The sequence below is a fragment of the Pezoporus wallicus genome, unplaced genomic scaffold, assembly GCF_028554395.1.
Source record: "Pezoporus wallicus isolate ANWC-B61680 ecotype Strahan unplaced genomic scaffold, APGP_CSIRO_Pwel_v1 contig_6787, whole genome shotgun sequence".
Taxonomy (NCBI): Eukaryota; Metazoa; Chordata; class Aves; order Psittaciformes; family Psittacidae; genus Pezoporus; species Pezoporus wallicus.
The window spans coordinates 1121986-1134569 of record NW_026636951.1 but is presented as its reverse complement, the minus strand read 5'-3'; the positions used below and the strand labels follow the sequence as shown (position 1 = coordinate 1134569).

The window sequence follows — 12584 nt, the reverse complement described above, 5'->3', positions numbered from 1 at the left end:
GCACTCAATCCCACTGTCCATGTCAGCGGCAAAGATGTTAAACAAGACCAGTCCCTGAGGGACACCACTCGTTACTTGTCTCCAGCAGGACACTGAGCCATTGACCACAACTCTTTGTGTGTGGCCATCCAGCCACTTCTTTATCCACCCAGTGGTCCATCCATCAAATTGATGTCTCTCTAATTGAGACAAAGATGTCGTGTGGGACAGTGTCGAACGCTTTGCACAAGTCCAGGTAGATGACATCAACTGCTCTACCCCTGTCCATCAGTTCTGTAGCCCCATCATAGAAGGCCACCAAATTGGTCAGGCAGGATTTCCCCTTAGTGAAGCCATGCTGGCTGTCACCAAGCACCTTCTTGTTTTTCATGTGCCTTAGCATGCCTTCCAGGAGAATCTGCTCCAAGATTTTGCCAGGCACAGAGGTGAGACTGACTGGTCTGTAATTCCCTGGGTCATCCATTTTCTCCTCTCATCAGGACCCATGGACTTGTGCATGTTCAGATTTTTAAGATGGTCTTGAACCAGTTCCTCTCCTACAGTGGGCGCAAGGTCTTCATTCTCACAGTCCCTGCATCTGCCTTCCAAGACTTGGGTGGTTTGGTCAGAGCCTTTGCCAGTGAAGACTGAGGCAAAGAAGTCATTCAGAACCTCAGCCTTCTCCAAATCCTGTGTAGCCAGTTCTCCCGAGAGCTTCCTGAGGGGGCCTACGTTCTCCCTGGTCTGTTTTTTATTTGCTATGTACTTGTAGAATCCCTTCCTGTTATCCTTAATACCCCTAGCCAAGTTTAATTCTAACTGGGCCTTGGCTTTCCTAACCTATGCTGAATGTATTTTCAGTAAGTAGTTTACTTGCTAAATTCTTTCTATATGAAGTTTTCCTTCCTTTTTAACAGAGCTCCTTGGCGTGATTTGTTATCCTTCTTAATACAATTAAGCACAGTTTAAACACTCGAGTTAAGTGCATCAAGAAATAACAACATTGACTGAATTAATAGCTTAGCGTATTTCACAGCTAATGGGAATACCCTCTGATTTCTCACTTTATGTGAGTCATTTTATCAGTAGTCAGTTTACCTCATTCTCATAGTGTTTGTAGTTATAATAGGAGGGGGGAACTGGTACATTCCCAGGCCCAGGCCATCTGAGAAACCGTTAGAGTACCTGTAACTCTGAGCTGTGAAAATTCGCTATCTTAAGATTCCAGCTACATGGACTGATATCCGGAATCACAGATTGTTTTCATTCATCGCCTGCACTGACCTCATTGCATTTTTACTTGTAATCAAGGCAGTGAATCTCATTTTTCACTCAGTAAGTATAATTTAGAATCCCACTTCCCTTTTCATTTAAAACCCCACACCACTAAAATCATGTCAATGTCAGGAACACAGACATAACTTTCTGCAAAAGACTGATTTTACATTGAAACATGTTGGAAGTCTGGCTATACTAGAAAATGCCACAGAATGCATACTTTTTTTAGGTTTTTTTCACACAGGATATGTTCTTCCCATTCACCCAAACTAATAATTTTTTATTAGACCTGAGCTGAAGATTTTATCAAAATAAAAGAAAGCAATCATTTTCTTCAAAAAGGGTTTAAAAGAATTTTTGCTATCCATTCTTCATAACAAGTTGTCTACGTCATTCCACATTTTAGTCTTGACTACCTCATCTCTGATGCACAATAAGGCTACCAAATGACTTGGAAGCTTGGCTTACAAAGATAAGTACAAGCACCAAGTATTCTTTCTCTTTTTTAAAGCTTGCTTTAAACTTGAAACCTTATTATTCAGAAAGCTGAGTAATGCATACAGCTGCGCTAAAAAAAAGCTATCTTGCAGCTTCATCATTAGTAATTATGGTTGTCTCTTAAAAAAAAGTAAAATAGCTTTTTCAAAGGAAATGGGAATTAGATAGGAATTAGCTAAACAAAACTGGGAAATAACTGAACTAATGTGATTATCTGTCTGCAGTCCCTGGTTCAGGCTGAATAGACATGTAGCCAACAAAGGCATCAGGCAGCAGTTGAGTATTAGGCTTAGGCTGAAAGGAACCTTCCTACCTCTGCTACTGATTTTAGGGCAATTGTGGTAGTTAGTCACGTTTAATCTCACTTTATGAGATTTGCTTAAAAAGAACAGTTAAATAACTGAGTACTTGTAAGTTGTTGGAGTCCTGAATTAAATAATAAAGATTAATTTTAGTCTTAATACAGTTTATTAACACAACAAACTGCTCCTTTCATTATGTTGGCTGGATTGAAAACTATTCCACATTTTCAGCAGCCCTGTAATACAACATGGAATATCCTGCTCTGACAGGCTATGTCAAAAGTCTGATATTTAAAGACTATTCCTAGAGCCTAAATCGCTGCTCAGTTTTACTTAAAAAAAAACCAATGTCAACCTATTCTTTTGTCAACTCAAAAAAATCAAATAATAAGTGAATAAAGCATGTCTTTAGCTCAAAACTACCACTATTAGTTTACAGCAAAAGGATATAGTGTTACCTGCTAATATAGGGGAAAAAAATACTGATACTTATAGGTATCAGAAACAGCTGCATAGCAAAATGTTTTGAGATTTCCTGCAACAATGCACTACCTCCGTAAGAAGCTAGGATTATTATCTACACTAAACAGATACATTAAATATGCAAATCTGGGGTGAAGATCTCAGAAGCACTTGTTTTCCATGGGGTTTGGTTGTTTGGGTTTGTTTGTTGTTTTTTTTTTTTTTTTCCCTAAATAGAGCCAACTTCTGGTTATGCTTGAAACATCACAAATACCCACCTTCTGCAGTTTGCTCTTTCTGTCTCGTACACCAGTTGGTGCCTGGCAATGTCTATAAATGCAAAGTAATCAGTAATGAAAAGAATAAGAGGAGGTTTAAATGGTTTAGTTCTAGTTTGTGGAGAATGGTTGTCTGCAAGTGTTTGTGTCCTTTTCAGAAAAGCTTGCCAGCCTTAAACTAGAAATGCATGCAAGTGTAAGTCATTTTTCTTCCTGTGTTTGTTGTTTGTTAGAGATAGGACCCAAGGTGTTTGATTTTTCACGTGACTGATTTTATTTTACATTTTCACTTTGGTCTCTAAGAAAATCCACACACACACAAATAAAATCCACCCCCAAATTTACAACTACAAGTACCCAGAACAGTTTTCATTTCATCATATTTAGGTGAATTGATCAGACTATCGTGGGTGTCCCCTATGTACTGAATAAAGCTATAGTCTAAAAGAACATTTTTATACTTATTTCTATGAAAAAAAAAAAAGCATTTAAATTAAAGGTAATTGCACATCCTGCTGGACTGAAATTAAAACATTCTCATTTTTGCATAATGAGATTTCCTCAAAGTCTCTGCCTTGTATTTCTCATTCTTTTTCTGGAGCCATTTAATTTTCTAATTACATGTTGCAATAAATTAGGGAGTACCTAACATGTATTTGTGTGATTTTTTTCAATTTTTAAAGTTATGTAGCTCTTGTAGGAGTTGCTAGAATACTTAGCTTGTTACCTCTGGACAACTTAACCTGTGAGAGTAGGCAGATAACCAGGGCACTTTAGAGCTGTAAGTGTAGGAAGTCGTCATGAATGGATGATCTCCAGTTCAAGTGGAATCTCCTTTGACCCATGAAGTTGAACAAGCTGCAAAACCAGTCTGTGCAGTTATCCAGAGGCTGAGATTTCTTGAGGTGCCAGCTGGTACAATAGGCTACAACTGACAAGTTTTACAAAGAGCTGTCTGACTTGTGATTTCAGACAGTAGAAATGAGAGGCAGACAGAGAACCCTGTGGCAAAAGGAGTCTCCAAATCTTACAGGTCTCAAACCCAAGCCCAAAGGCCATTCCAGAGAAATGAGGAAAGTGAAGCACAGCAGGGAATTTACTTAACACTTTGCCTGGATCTGCATATCTGATTAGCTCTCAAATACTTTTCTTTACTTAAGACAATGCTACAAGGAAAGAGGTTCATTGTGGGAGGAATTTATCAGAGCAGCAGCACTGAGAGTACGTAGGAAATGGAGGCTACTGCGGCCCAATGTAGACATCCCTTGCTTCAGATACATAACCACAACCTTTTTTTTTTTCCACAACACATCTGAGTCAGGACCTCATTTACCAACTAATGTTTATTCTCTAGTTGTTCTCTTGGCATGAACAGATACTAGAGATATTCAAGAACCTCAACTGGCTAGTACCGTAAATGAAAATAATAAGTAATGCTAGTTTTACCATACATTATGTGTAATTAAAGATAATTAAAGAGGTCAAACTTAAGAGTTTTTTCTTAACTACAAGCGCTAACTTCATTCAGCTTGGTTGAGAGCTTTTTCTGTAAAATCACACTTGCAGATAAAGGTCTGGTATGTGTCACTGCTGATCTTTGAAAGCACGTTTCAGCAATAGATAGCTATTCTGAGATCTAGTTTAATTGTGACATGTATAGACTAAATGGACCATTTCATCAGGAACTCACTGCACACAGAACGGATTTTCAAACTTCTGCAGATAAGAAAATCGGAAGTCTTGACTCTAGGGGCTTCTAAAAACTTTTAGGTTTCTAATAAATACATTCGAAATTCTGTATGTTGGAGGGAATCACAAAAAAAGACTTTCCAATGACTCTTAAAAGGAAGCACTTTTTCGCCCTGTGTTGCTATTTTTCATATCTTAACCAATTTTGACCTCCAGCAATTCAGGACCATCAGATGTACTGACAAAGGGATCACTAGCTGTGATACGTATGTAAATGCAGGTGGAAAAGTTTACCATTGCAGATACAACATACCCTGAAAGAATGATTTGCTGTGTCACAAAATGCCTAGCTGTGCTCAAGGACTGGCAGAGATGCCCTGAGATAAAACAAAATGAAACAAAACCACCTTCTCTTTGATCTGGTCACAGCTCAGCGTATGAGGAGTGTATGTCAAGTGAAGGGCAATGGGTGGGCCTGGCCTCTGACACATCCCCACTTTCAAACATTAGCTGGAAGCTTTTGACATTTTTGCGTAGAAGCTATCCTACAAAAGCTTTCCAAAGTCAAAATAATAATTAAAAAAAAAAAAGAAAAAAAAAAGAGAGAAATATAAGTAACACAAACAATAACGTGTAGTAAGCTTTCAACTCAGATCTGAGATGAAGTACAGAATTCCCATACTTGAGAAACAGGAGCCTGTCTTCAGACAGATCTGTGTAACAAGGAATTCTCCTACAATTTAGGCAATTTTTTGAGAAATTGTATTTATCAGTATTACAAATCTATGAAGACATTTAAAAATATATATTACGCACATATGTATAGTATGGCTCAGAGCAGTCAGCACAAACGGCTCCTCAGTGGCCATGCCATTCCCCTGTTTCTGGGAACAGAGAGGGATCCCTGGTGTGCATGAACTGCTTGGTTCACCTACTTGTACTAAATGAAAGTACATTGGACCTTCAGGACACACACACTGGTTGTCAGTATTTTAGCTGTGCATCTGCCTATGTCACTTCGTGAGTGACAGCCCATAGCAACTAATACCCCTCTGCTCTAGGAATATATTACATGGTCTGGGGTGGGCATACTGGGCGCAGTTGTTTCAGTGCATCTGGCTGTGAGCACAGCTGTGTGCGCTTGCAGTTGGGAGTGGTCCTGATCATGTTTTTGGAAACAGGGCGGACTGCAACATCAGTAGGGAGTGGTGGCAAAACAAAAACCAGTTTCAGATGAATCACAGGAAGTTCTGGGTATTACAAGTATGCTTATTTCTGTTTATCTGGAGGTTCAGAATTATACCTTCAGTTTCTGGTGCTTACAGGGACGTCTGAATTATCTGGTTTGCCTGTTGGAAAATCTCCATCTGCACCCACAGACCTCCTTCTTTGGTTAAAAAGGGGCAGAATTTTGAATAGCATCTATTCAGACAGGTATACAAGGGGAGCTTTGTAAGCAATATTGATACATTCAGTACTAAGTGACCTGCACATTCCTTCTCCTCATTCTAACATCAGTTAGGTCTTTAACTGATGAATTGCTTTCATAATCATAATTAAAAAAAATTTAAAAAAATCACACTGTAAATCAGTCACTTTGCACCCCAGTTTTAGTTCTTACACCTTTTGGGTACATCTCTTTCTTACTGATAGGGTACCCCTACAGTTCTGCCTCTAGAAAGTCCCATTTTCTGAAAATCATTACTACCTGCATTCAGTTAGACTGTAGGTAGGTGTACCCCTCATTTTTCTCTTGAGAAAAGCATCGTAATAAATGATGTAAAAACATGAAGTAGTTATCTCTTGGTTTTCAGGCAAATTCAAATGCTTATCATTGGAAACCTAGAATGGGATTTAGTAAGTGCAAATCTAGACTTAAAACAAAAACAATCCCCCAAGACCCCACCTACGTCAGCTACAGAATTTTAGAGAAAATAACCACAAAAAAAGAACAGAAAGCAAGGAAGTGTATAGTGGAATTTGGAGAATAAAAGCTAAGTTTCTAGAAGACAAAAAAAGAAAAATAAAGAGCAGAAAATTAAAAATGAGTACAGCTACCTCTGTTATTTAAAAAAACCCACATTAAAACATGAAACTAAAGAAGGAACAGCATGCCCAGCCCCCTCCTTTACTGTTTATCACAACACAATAATTCCACCACCTGGTCTTTATTTTGTGTTTCTATTAGCCTTCAGTTTTATATACAGGTGTGCAGGTGACCAAATTAAGAAAGTAATTGTTTCTGGACAAAGGGGAAGACTCCTGCTTGGTGGGGCAGGGGATGGACATGGTCAGGCCTGGTCACCTAGAAGGGGATTTGTGAAAGTACCAAAGAAAGAAACCAAATTAACAAACAGGAAAAGACTACCTTTGCTTCCAATTGGCTTCTATTAACATAATGCTCCTGACAAAATCCTCGTGGAAGAAAACTTATCACAGTGAACTGGGTGAGTGTCTCCATAAGATGTATTTTCATATTACTTGCCAATTTTGCTTTATGTAATTAATTGGGTTGCTTCAGATGCAAAACTCCATCCCCTTCCATTCCACCTTCCAATTGCTCAGTAGAAAGGAAAAGGATGTTCCCAAATATAGAATGCAACTAATTCCTCTTACTAGGTCTCCTTCATGCACTTCAGACCTCCATATACATGCACGCACTCCTATATCATATGCTAACTGGAACAACAAGAGCGGAATTCCTTTGCGAGGAAATAAATGCAGGCTAGCATCAGCTGGCTGGGTTGAAGCTAGTGTTTTCAATGGCTATTACATGTGTATGATGCATAAAGACACAGCTGAATTCTTGAGGTGCAATCAGATAAACTGCTTCAGTTGCTGCTGGTCTAAGATAGAGGTTATTGCCCACCATCCACTCTGGGGCTTTTCACAGCTCTCTCCCTGCAATGCCTTTTGTGGCGGGAGAGGAGGAAGTTTGGAGCTGGAGGTGGTAACCTGTGACATCAAATCATCAGTTCAAGGCACCCAGCCTTTGATCTTTATCTATAAGGCTATCTCAAAGCTCTGAATAAAAGCTGAAAGAGGTTTGCTTATGGGGAAAAGTCAGTTGCAGACACCTGTATGAGAGGAAGAAGGAGCAATAGTCTTCTGCTGTGTTCATGAGATGCACAAGAGGAAATGACTATAAATAGTTTAGCTGTGTTTGAGTAACATCCTATTCTGCTTGCTTTTCAATTATCCACTATTTTGTCAAAAGGCAAACCCCATAATTAGAGCAGGTGTGTGTTTAAATGCTACACACAGAAAGGCAGAAAGGCTAAATATTGGCTTTTAAATATAAATAAATAAAGGCTAAATATACTATTCATCCACATATGCCCTCTATGATATCTTCACAAAGAAGCTGTTAACCTCTCTTGTAGCAGCAAGTACTAACATAAACTGAGTAAATGAAAATATGTAGCATGTAAAGGCATAATACATCTTTCGCACAAATCAGTCCTAAAATGAAATTAAATAGTGTAATTACTTTGAGGTGATTGAGAATTCTGTGGTGAAATAAAAAAACCTATGCAGATTTACTGGTGGGACCGAGACAAGTGGGACAAGAAAAGACCATGCTCCCCTCTCCCATCCTCCACCCCCCCAGAAGCTACACTCAACAAGGCCTACTCCATTTTTCTGAAACATTTGCAAGTAGCAGAAGGAAGCTAAATGCATTAAGTTACTCTAAAATGAAGTTCCCATTAAAACTGAGTGCTGTACCTCCCCAGAGGACTAGTACCCTACAGCCTGGTAGGTGAAGTTTAAGAGCATAAAGAGGTTTTTATATTTCACCAAAAAGAGGAAGCACAAAGACAGGATTTGGTACGGACCCAGAAAATTACCTCCTGTCAATGGTAACATTAATTACAGCCACAATTCTACAAGCATTTTTAAAAGGCAAGACAACATTTCTGTCATTTCTGCAGGCATGGAGATTTAGACTACTACAGGGACATGGAAGACATGAAAATGTAAGAAAACTGAGTGAATTGAACACAGAAAAATAAAGGTTTAACTTTGATTTGGTGTTCCAACAGAGTGAGTTCCTCAGTTTTTCCTCCTCTTTCACCTCTTCCACAAATTTCCAATCTGCCATTTTTAGTCTTGATTACCAATTGAAAGACATCTAAAAAGTCTAACTACATAAAGGCTTGACAAAGATTTAGCCAGATGTTTAAGCACATGTCTAACTTCAACTACCTTCAAGTTAGGCAAGCACTTAGGTTTTGTGTTAAGGTCTTGCTAATGTGGGCACATAAGCGCTGACACAAGATGAATGAATTTAGTTCATGATCTGAGTGTTCAGTGTCTTTGTGTCATTTAAGATTGCCAGTAAAATACATTTCTTATGTGATTTTAATCCAGTAAGTTCACAGACTGTGGAAGGCTAAGAAAAATGGTGTGCTTTTTCAGTGGGCTGAAAAACTTCCTGGACTTAGTAGTTTGATGGCAAGGTGCTGTGTGCACTAGACAAAAGAAGGGCTTTTCTAAACAACCTTTTAACTCTTCCCTAAACCAAAAGTGCATTTATATGTATAAAGGTCTGCATTTGCCCTACGAAATAGCGTTCTGACCACCAAATAAAACAGGGCAGAGCTTCTTAATATTCCATTAAACTTTGAACACTCCCTTGGGCTACTCCTAGACAAAATAACCACAGATATCTTAATGCTCCCCAGTATTCACAAGTCACTAAGACTGGTTCCAAGACAGGAGTATTTCTGTATATAGTTGGTCAATGAGAAATTGAACATGAGCTGGCAGTGTGCGCTCATGTTTATGGCCTAGTACTTCCTTTCCCATTCTCTGGTAAGATTTCTCCCTCTCCCAGACAGTTCATCCAGAGGAATGCCCGATTTGGAGGGAGACAAGAACTTTCTCTTGTTCCTCTCTAATGCATACCTTTTTTTTTACTTCCATTTTTTTCTCACCCATTGGCAACTGAAGTGTAGCAACTTCCTGTCTGTATTTTTCCTAAGGTCATATAATGCTTAAAGCAACAATAGTGGTTATCGTATTTTATGCCTTTAGCATTATTATTATACTGAATGCCTTTAGCATTAAACCCCCTTTAGCTGAAGTGATTTTACCACCTCACCAGAATCCAAATGACAGGAGCGCAGGATAATGGATACATTTTTAACACATCTGATGAAGACTAACAAACACTGCTGTAACTGGGCTGAAAGTGTTTTTGCTCAGGCTTACAGAAGCATTGTATCCACCAGAGGTGTGGGGTGGTGCTGGCAGGGATCTCCTAGAGGCTCCTGATGGAGCTGTTTGCTTTTTTGTGGTTTGGGGTTTTTTTTTTTTGTTTATTGGTGGGTTTTTTTTTAATTTTGCACTAAGATCGATTAAATTTTATCTGAACTTTGGAGAAGTATTTTAGCCCCTAGGGTTATACAGTCACTTTAATGGAGCCCACGTGGTTTGTCACTGAAAGGGGAAATTCTGTTCTTTTCTGCCCTCGGTGCTTACCCAGCTATGATGAATCATGGAACTTCCAGGTGGGAACTAACTTCTTTTTTCTTTTGCCAATGTAGATTGCAGCAGGATCCAGCCTCATCACGTGATCATGGGAACTCGGGTGAGCCAGGGTGAGGGTGGAGATAGGTGGCAGGGAGAGCAGGGCATTGGGAGGGTGGAAGAAAGGGACCTACTCTTTTGGCCGCAGCTCAGACTTATCCCAAGTTAAATTGGCCACATAACTACAGTTCCAGTGACACTTAGCTGCCTATGTGCTTCTTGCAGAGATGCCTATAGCGTTTGTATTTTAAGACATGAACGAATCATTTAGCCACATAGTGTAGCCTCTTGTATGAATATCCTCCTTCACCTAGTTGCCCTTGCATTAGGCTTGAAAAATATATACTCATGATTTCCATATTATTGCCTCAGGACGCATTATTTTAATTCATTCTAAAGTATTTACTGTGTAGTACATAACTTATGTTCAGGTCATAAACCTGTAGCATTAGACATCTGCTCTGCTTACATCTGGAAAATTAACCTGTCCAAAATATATATACTAACAGATTAGGATACAGATCCTAAGAAAATCTCCAAGCTTTTTACCCCTCAAGTCATTTGCTATAGCTGCCATGATCCAAACTTATTTACACAGTATGTAAAGTCCTTTTACAGTCTACCAAAAATCTAAGATGGTTCCCTACAGCGAAATGAGCAAATACTGTCACTTTCAGACACTGTTTTCCATCAGTTTTCCGATTCTTTTGACTGCTGAGCACATAAAACCAGTGATACTTGCTTTTTAAAAGAAATTTTTGCTTATTATCTTGTAACATGCTTTAGGGTACTTAGGCTATAGAAGATGTTATATAAACTAAAGTCAGTCTTCTGATGCAGCAATCATTTTTAAAACCACATAAAACATAAGAAAAAAAATACCAGCAGATGTGTTCTTTCTTTTCTAATGATCAGGGATATATAAATTATCCGCAATAGGCGATTTAGCCATCTGAAGATGCATTTCCGTTAAATACATCAAAGAGAACAGGTCACAGATTTTCATTACTGCAGTGTGCATACAGCAATGTGCTACAATGGAGAAGCACAGCTGAATCCTGAACTACACTGGTCCAACAAACTAAAAGGAAACATTCAAATTTTTTACATGTCAAAATTTTCAGTTACATTGTGAATGGTAAGTAAAAATGGTCTAAACTCTAAAAGCTGTCATTTTTTCAGTTTCTGTTCTGCAGATAATTGAAATCTTATATTTTCCCCTAGGCTTGGTCACAATGCTGAAACTACCAGCAGTGTTGAAACCTGAGATTTCACTCATCATTTAAGAAAAAAAAAAGCAAAACCAATGGAATTCTTAGGACATTTAAAAATGTTCCAGTTTTATCTTGTATGGCCTGTTATGAATGTGAAGATGGTTAGTCAGGATTTTTGATAAGGGTAAACAGTTTAGCAAAACTAAATTCACCAAAAGCAGAACTAAAACTTGATTACATTACTCTTAATTTTTTCAACTGTTGACTTACACAAGCTTTGCTTCCAAAGACTATCGGACAGCTCAGAGGGATAATCAAATAACAGAGGAATTTCCCAAAGTAAGCCACTAAAAACAATCCTTATTTTCAAGTAAAGAGGTATTTATAGCAATTTCTGCCAATGCGGGAACACTTTTTCCTCCCTCTTGGTAATGTAATTTTGCCTTCCAACACTGTTACAGCTGACAAAGGCCATTAACAGTGTGAAGGGCTTTTTTGCAACATTTTATGATTGTCAGGCACAGCTATGGGTTGGGCAGAGAAGAGATTCAGAGCAGCCCTGAGGAGAAGGACTTGGGGGTGCTGGCTGATGAGAAAATGAACATGAGCCGGCTCCAGTGTGCTCCAGAGAAGGGCCATGAGGATGATCAGGGGACTGGAGCACCTCCTGTATAAAGATAGGCTGAGAAAGTTGAGGCTGTTCAGCCTGGAGAAGCGAAGGCTGCGTGGAGACCTCATAGCAGCCTTCCAGTATCTGAAGGGGGGCTATAGGGATGCTAGGGAGGGACTCTTCATTAGGAACTCAGTGATAGGACAAGAGGTAATGGGTTAAAACTTAAACAGGGGAAGTTTAGACTGGATATAAGGAAGAAGTTCTTTCCTGTTAGGGTGGTGAGGCACTGGAATAGGTTGCCCAGGGAAGCTGTGAATGCTCCATCCCTGGCAGTGTTCAAGGCCAGGTTGGACGAATCCCTGGGTGACATGGTTTAGTGCGAGGTGTCCCTGCCCATGGCAGAGGGGTTGGAACTAGATGATCTTAAGGTCCTTTCCAACCCTAACGATTCCATGATTCTATATTTGCCTTCCAAAAGAAAAGCATCTATCACATTATAATGTAGTGTGCAGTACGTGTGCAGGTTTTGACTGATTCTGTAAAATACAAACCTATTTTGTTCTGGTATCAACGTATCACTGGGTACCTGCAATGTCATATTATGATTAAATATCTAGCACTCTGCACAGCTGTATGGGGTATAGTTTTAAACTAATGGTGAAAAAAGGTTATGTACAGTTTGCTAGAATATTTTATGTCTTCCATGGCCAAGAATATTAATTTATTGGTTTATTTGCCT

At 39.0% G+C, this 12584-nt stretch overlaps 1 protein-coding gene across 11 annotated transcripts in view; it reads right to left on the bottom strand.

Annotated features, from left to right (window-relative positions):
* Positions 1-12584, bottom strand: part of BLNK (B cell linker) — a 103527-nt gene that overhangs the window by 30611 nt on the left and 60332 nt on the right. Inside the window, exon 1 of one of the 11 annotated variants that reach the window (XM_057402279.1) lies at positions 1078-1194. The exons of 9 other annotated variants lie outside the window; for them this stretch is intronic. In XM_057402279.1, coding sequence (XP_057258262.1) covers positions 1078-1127 — 50 coding nt within the window. In that variant the 5' untranslated portion in view covers positions 1128-1194. Of the gene's footprint in view, positions 1-1077; positions 1195-12584 lie in introns of those variants that run through there. One more of the 11 variants, XM_057402283.1, reaches the window with a different exon arrangement.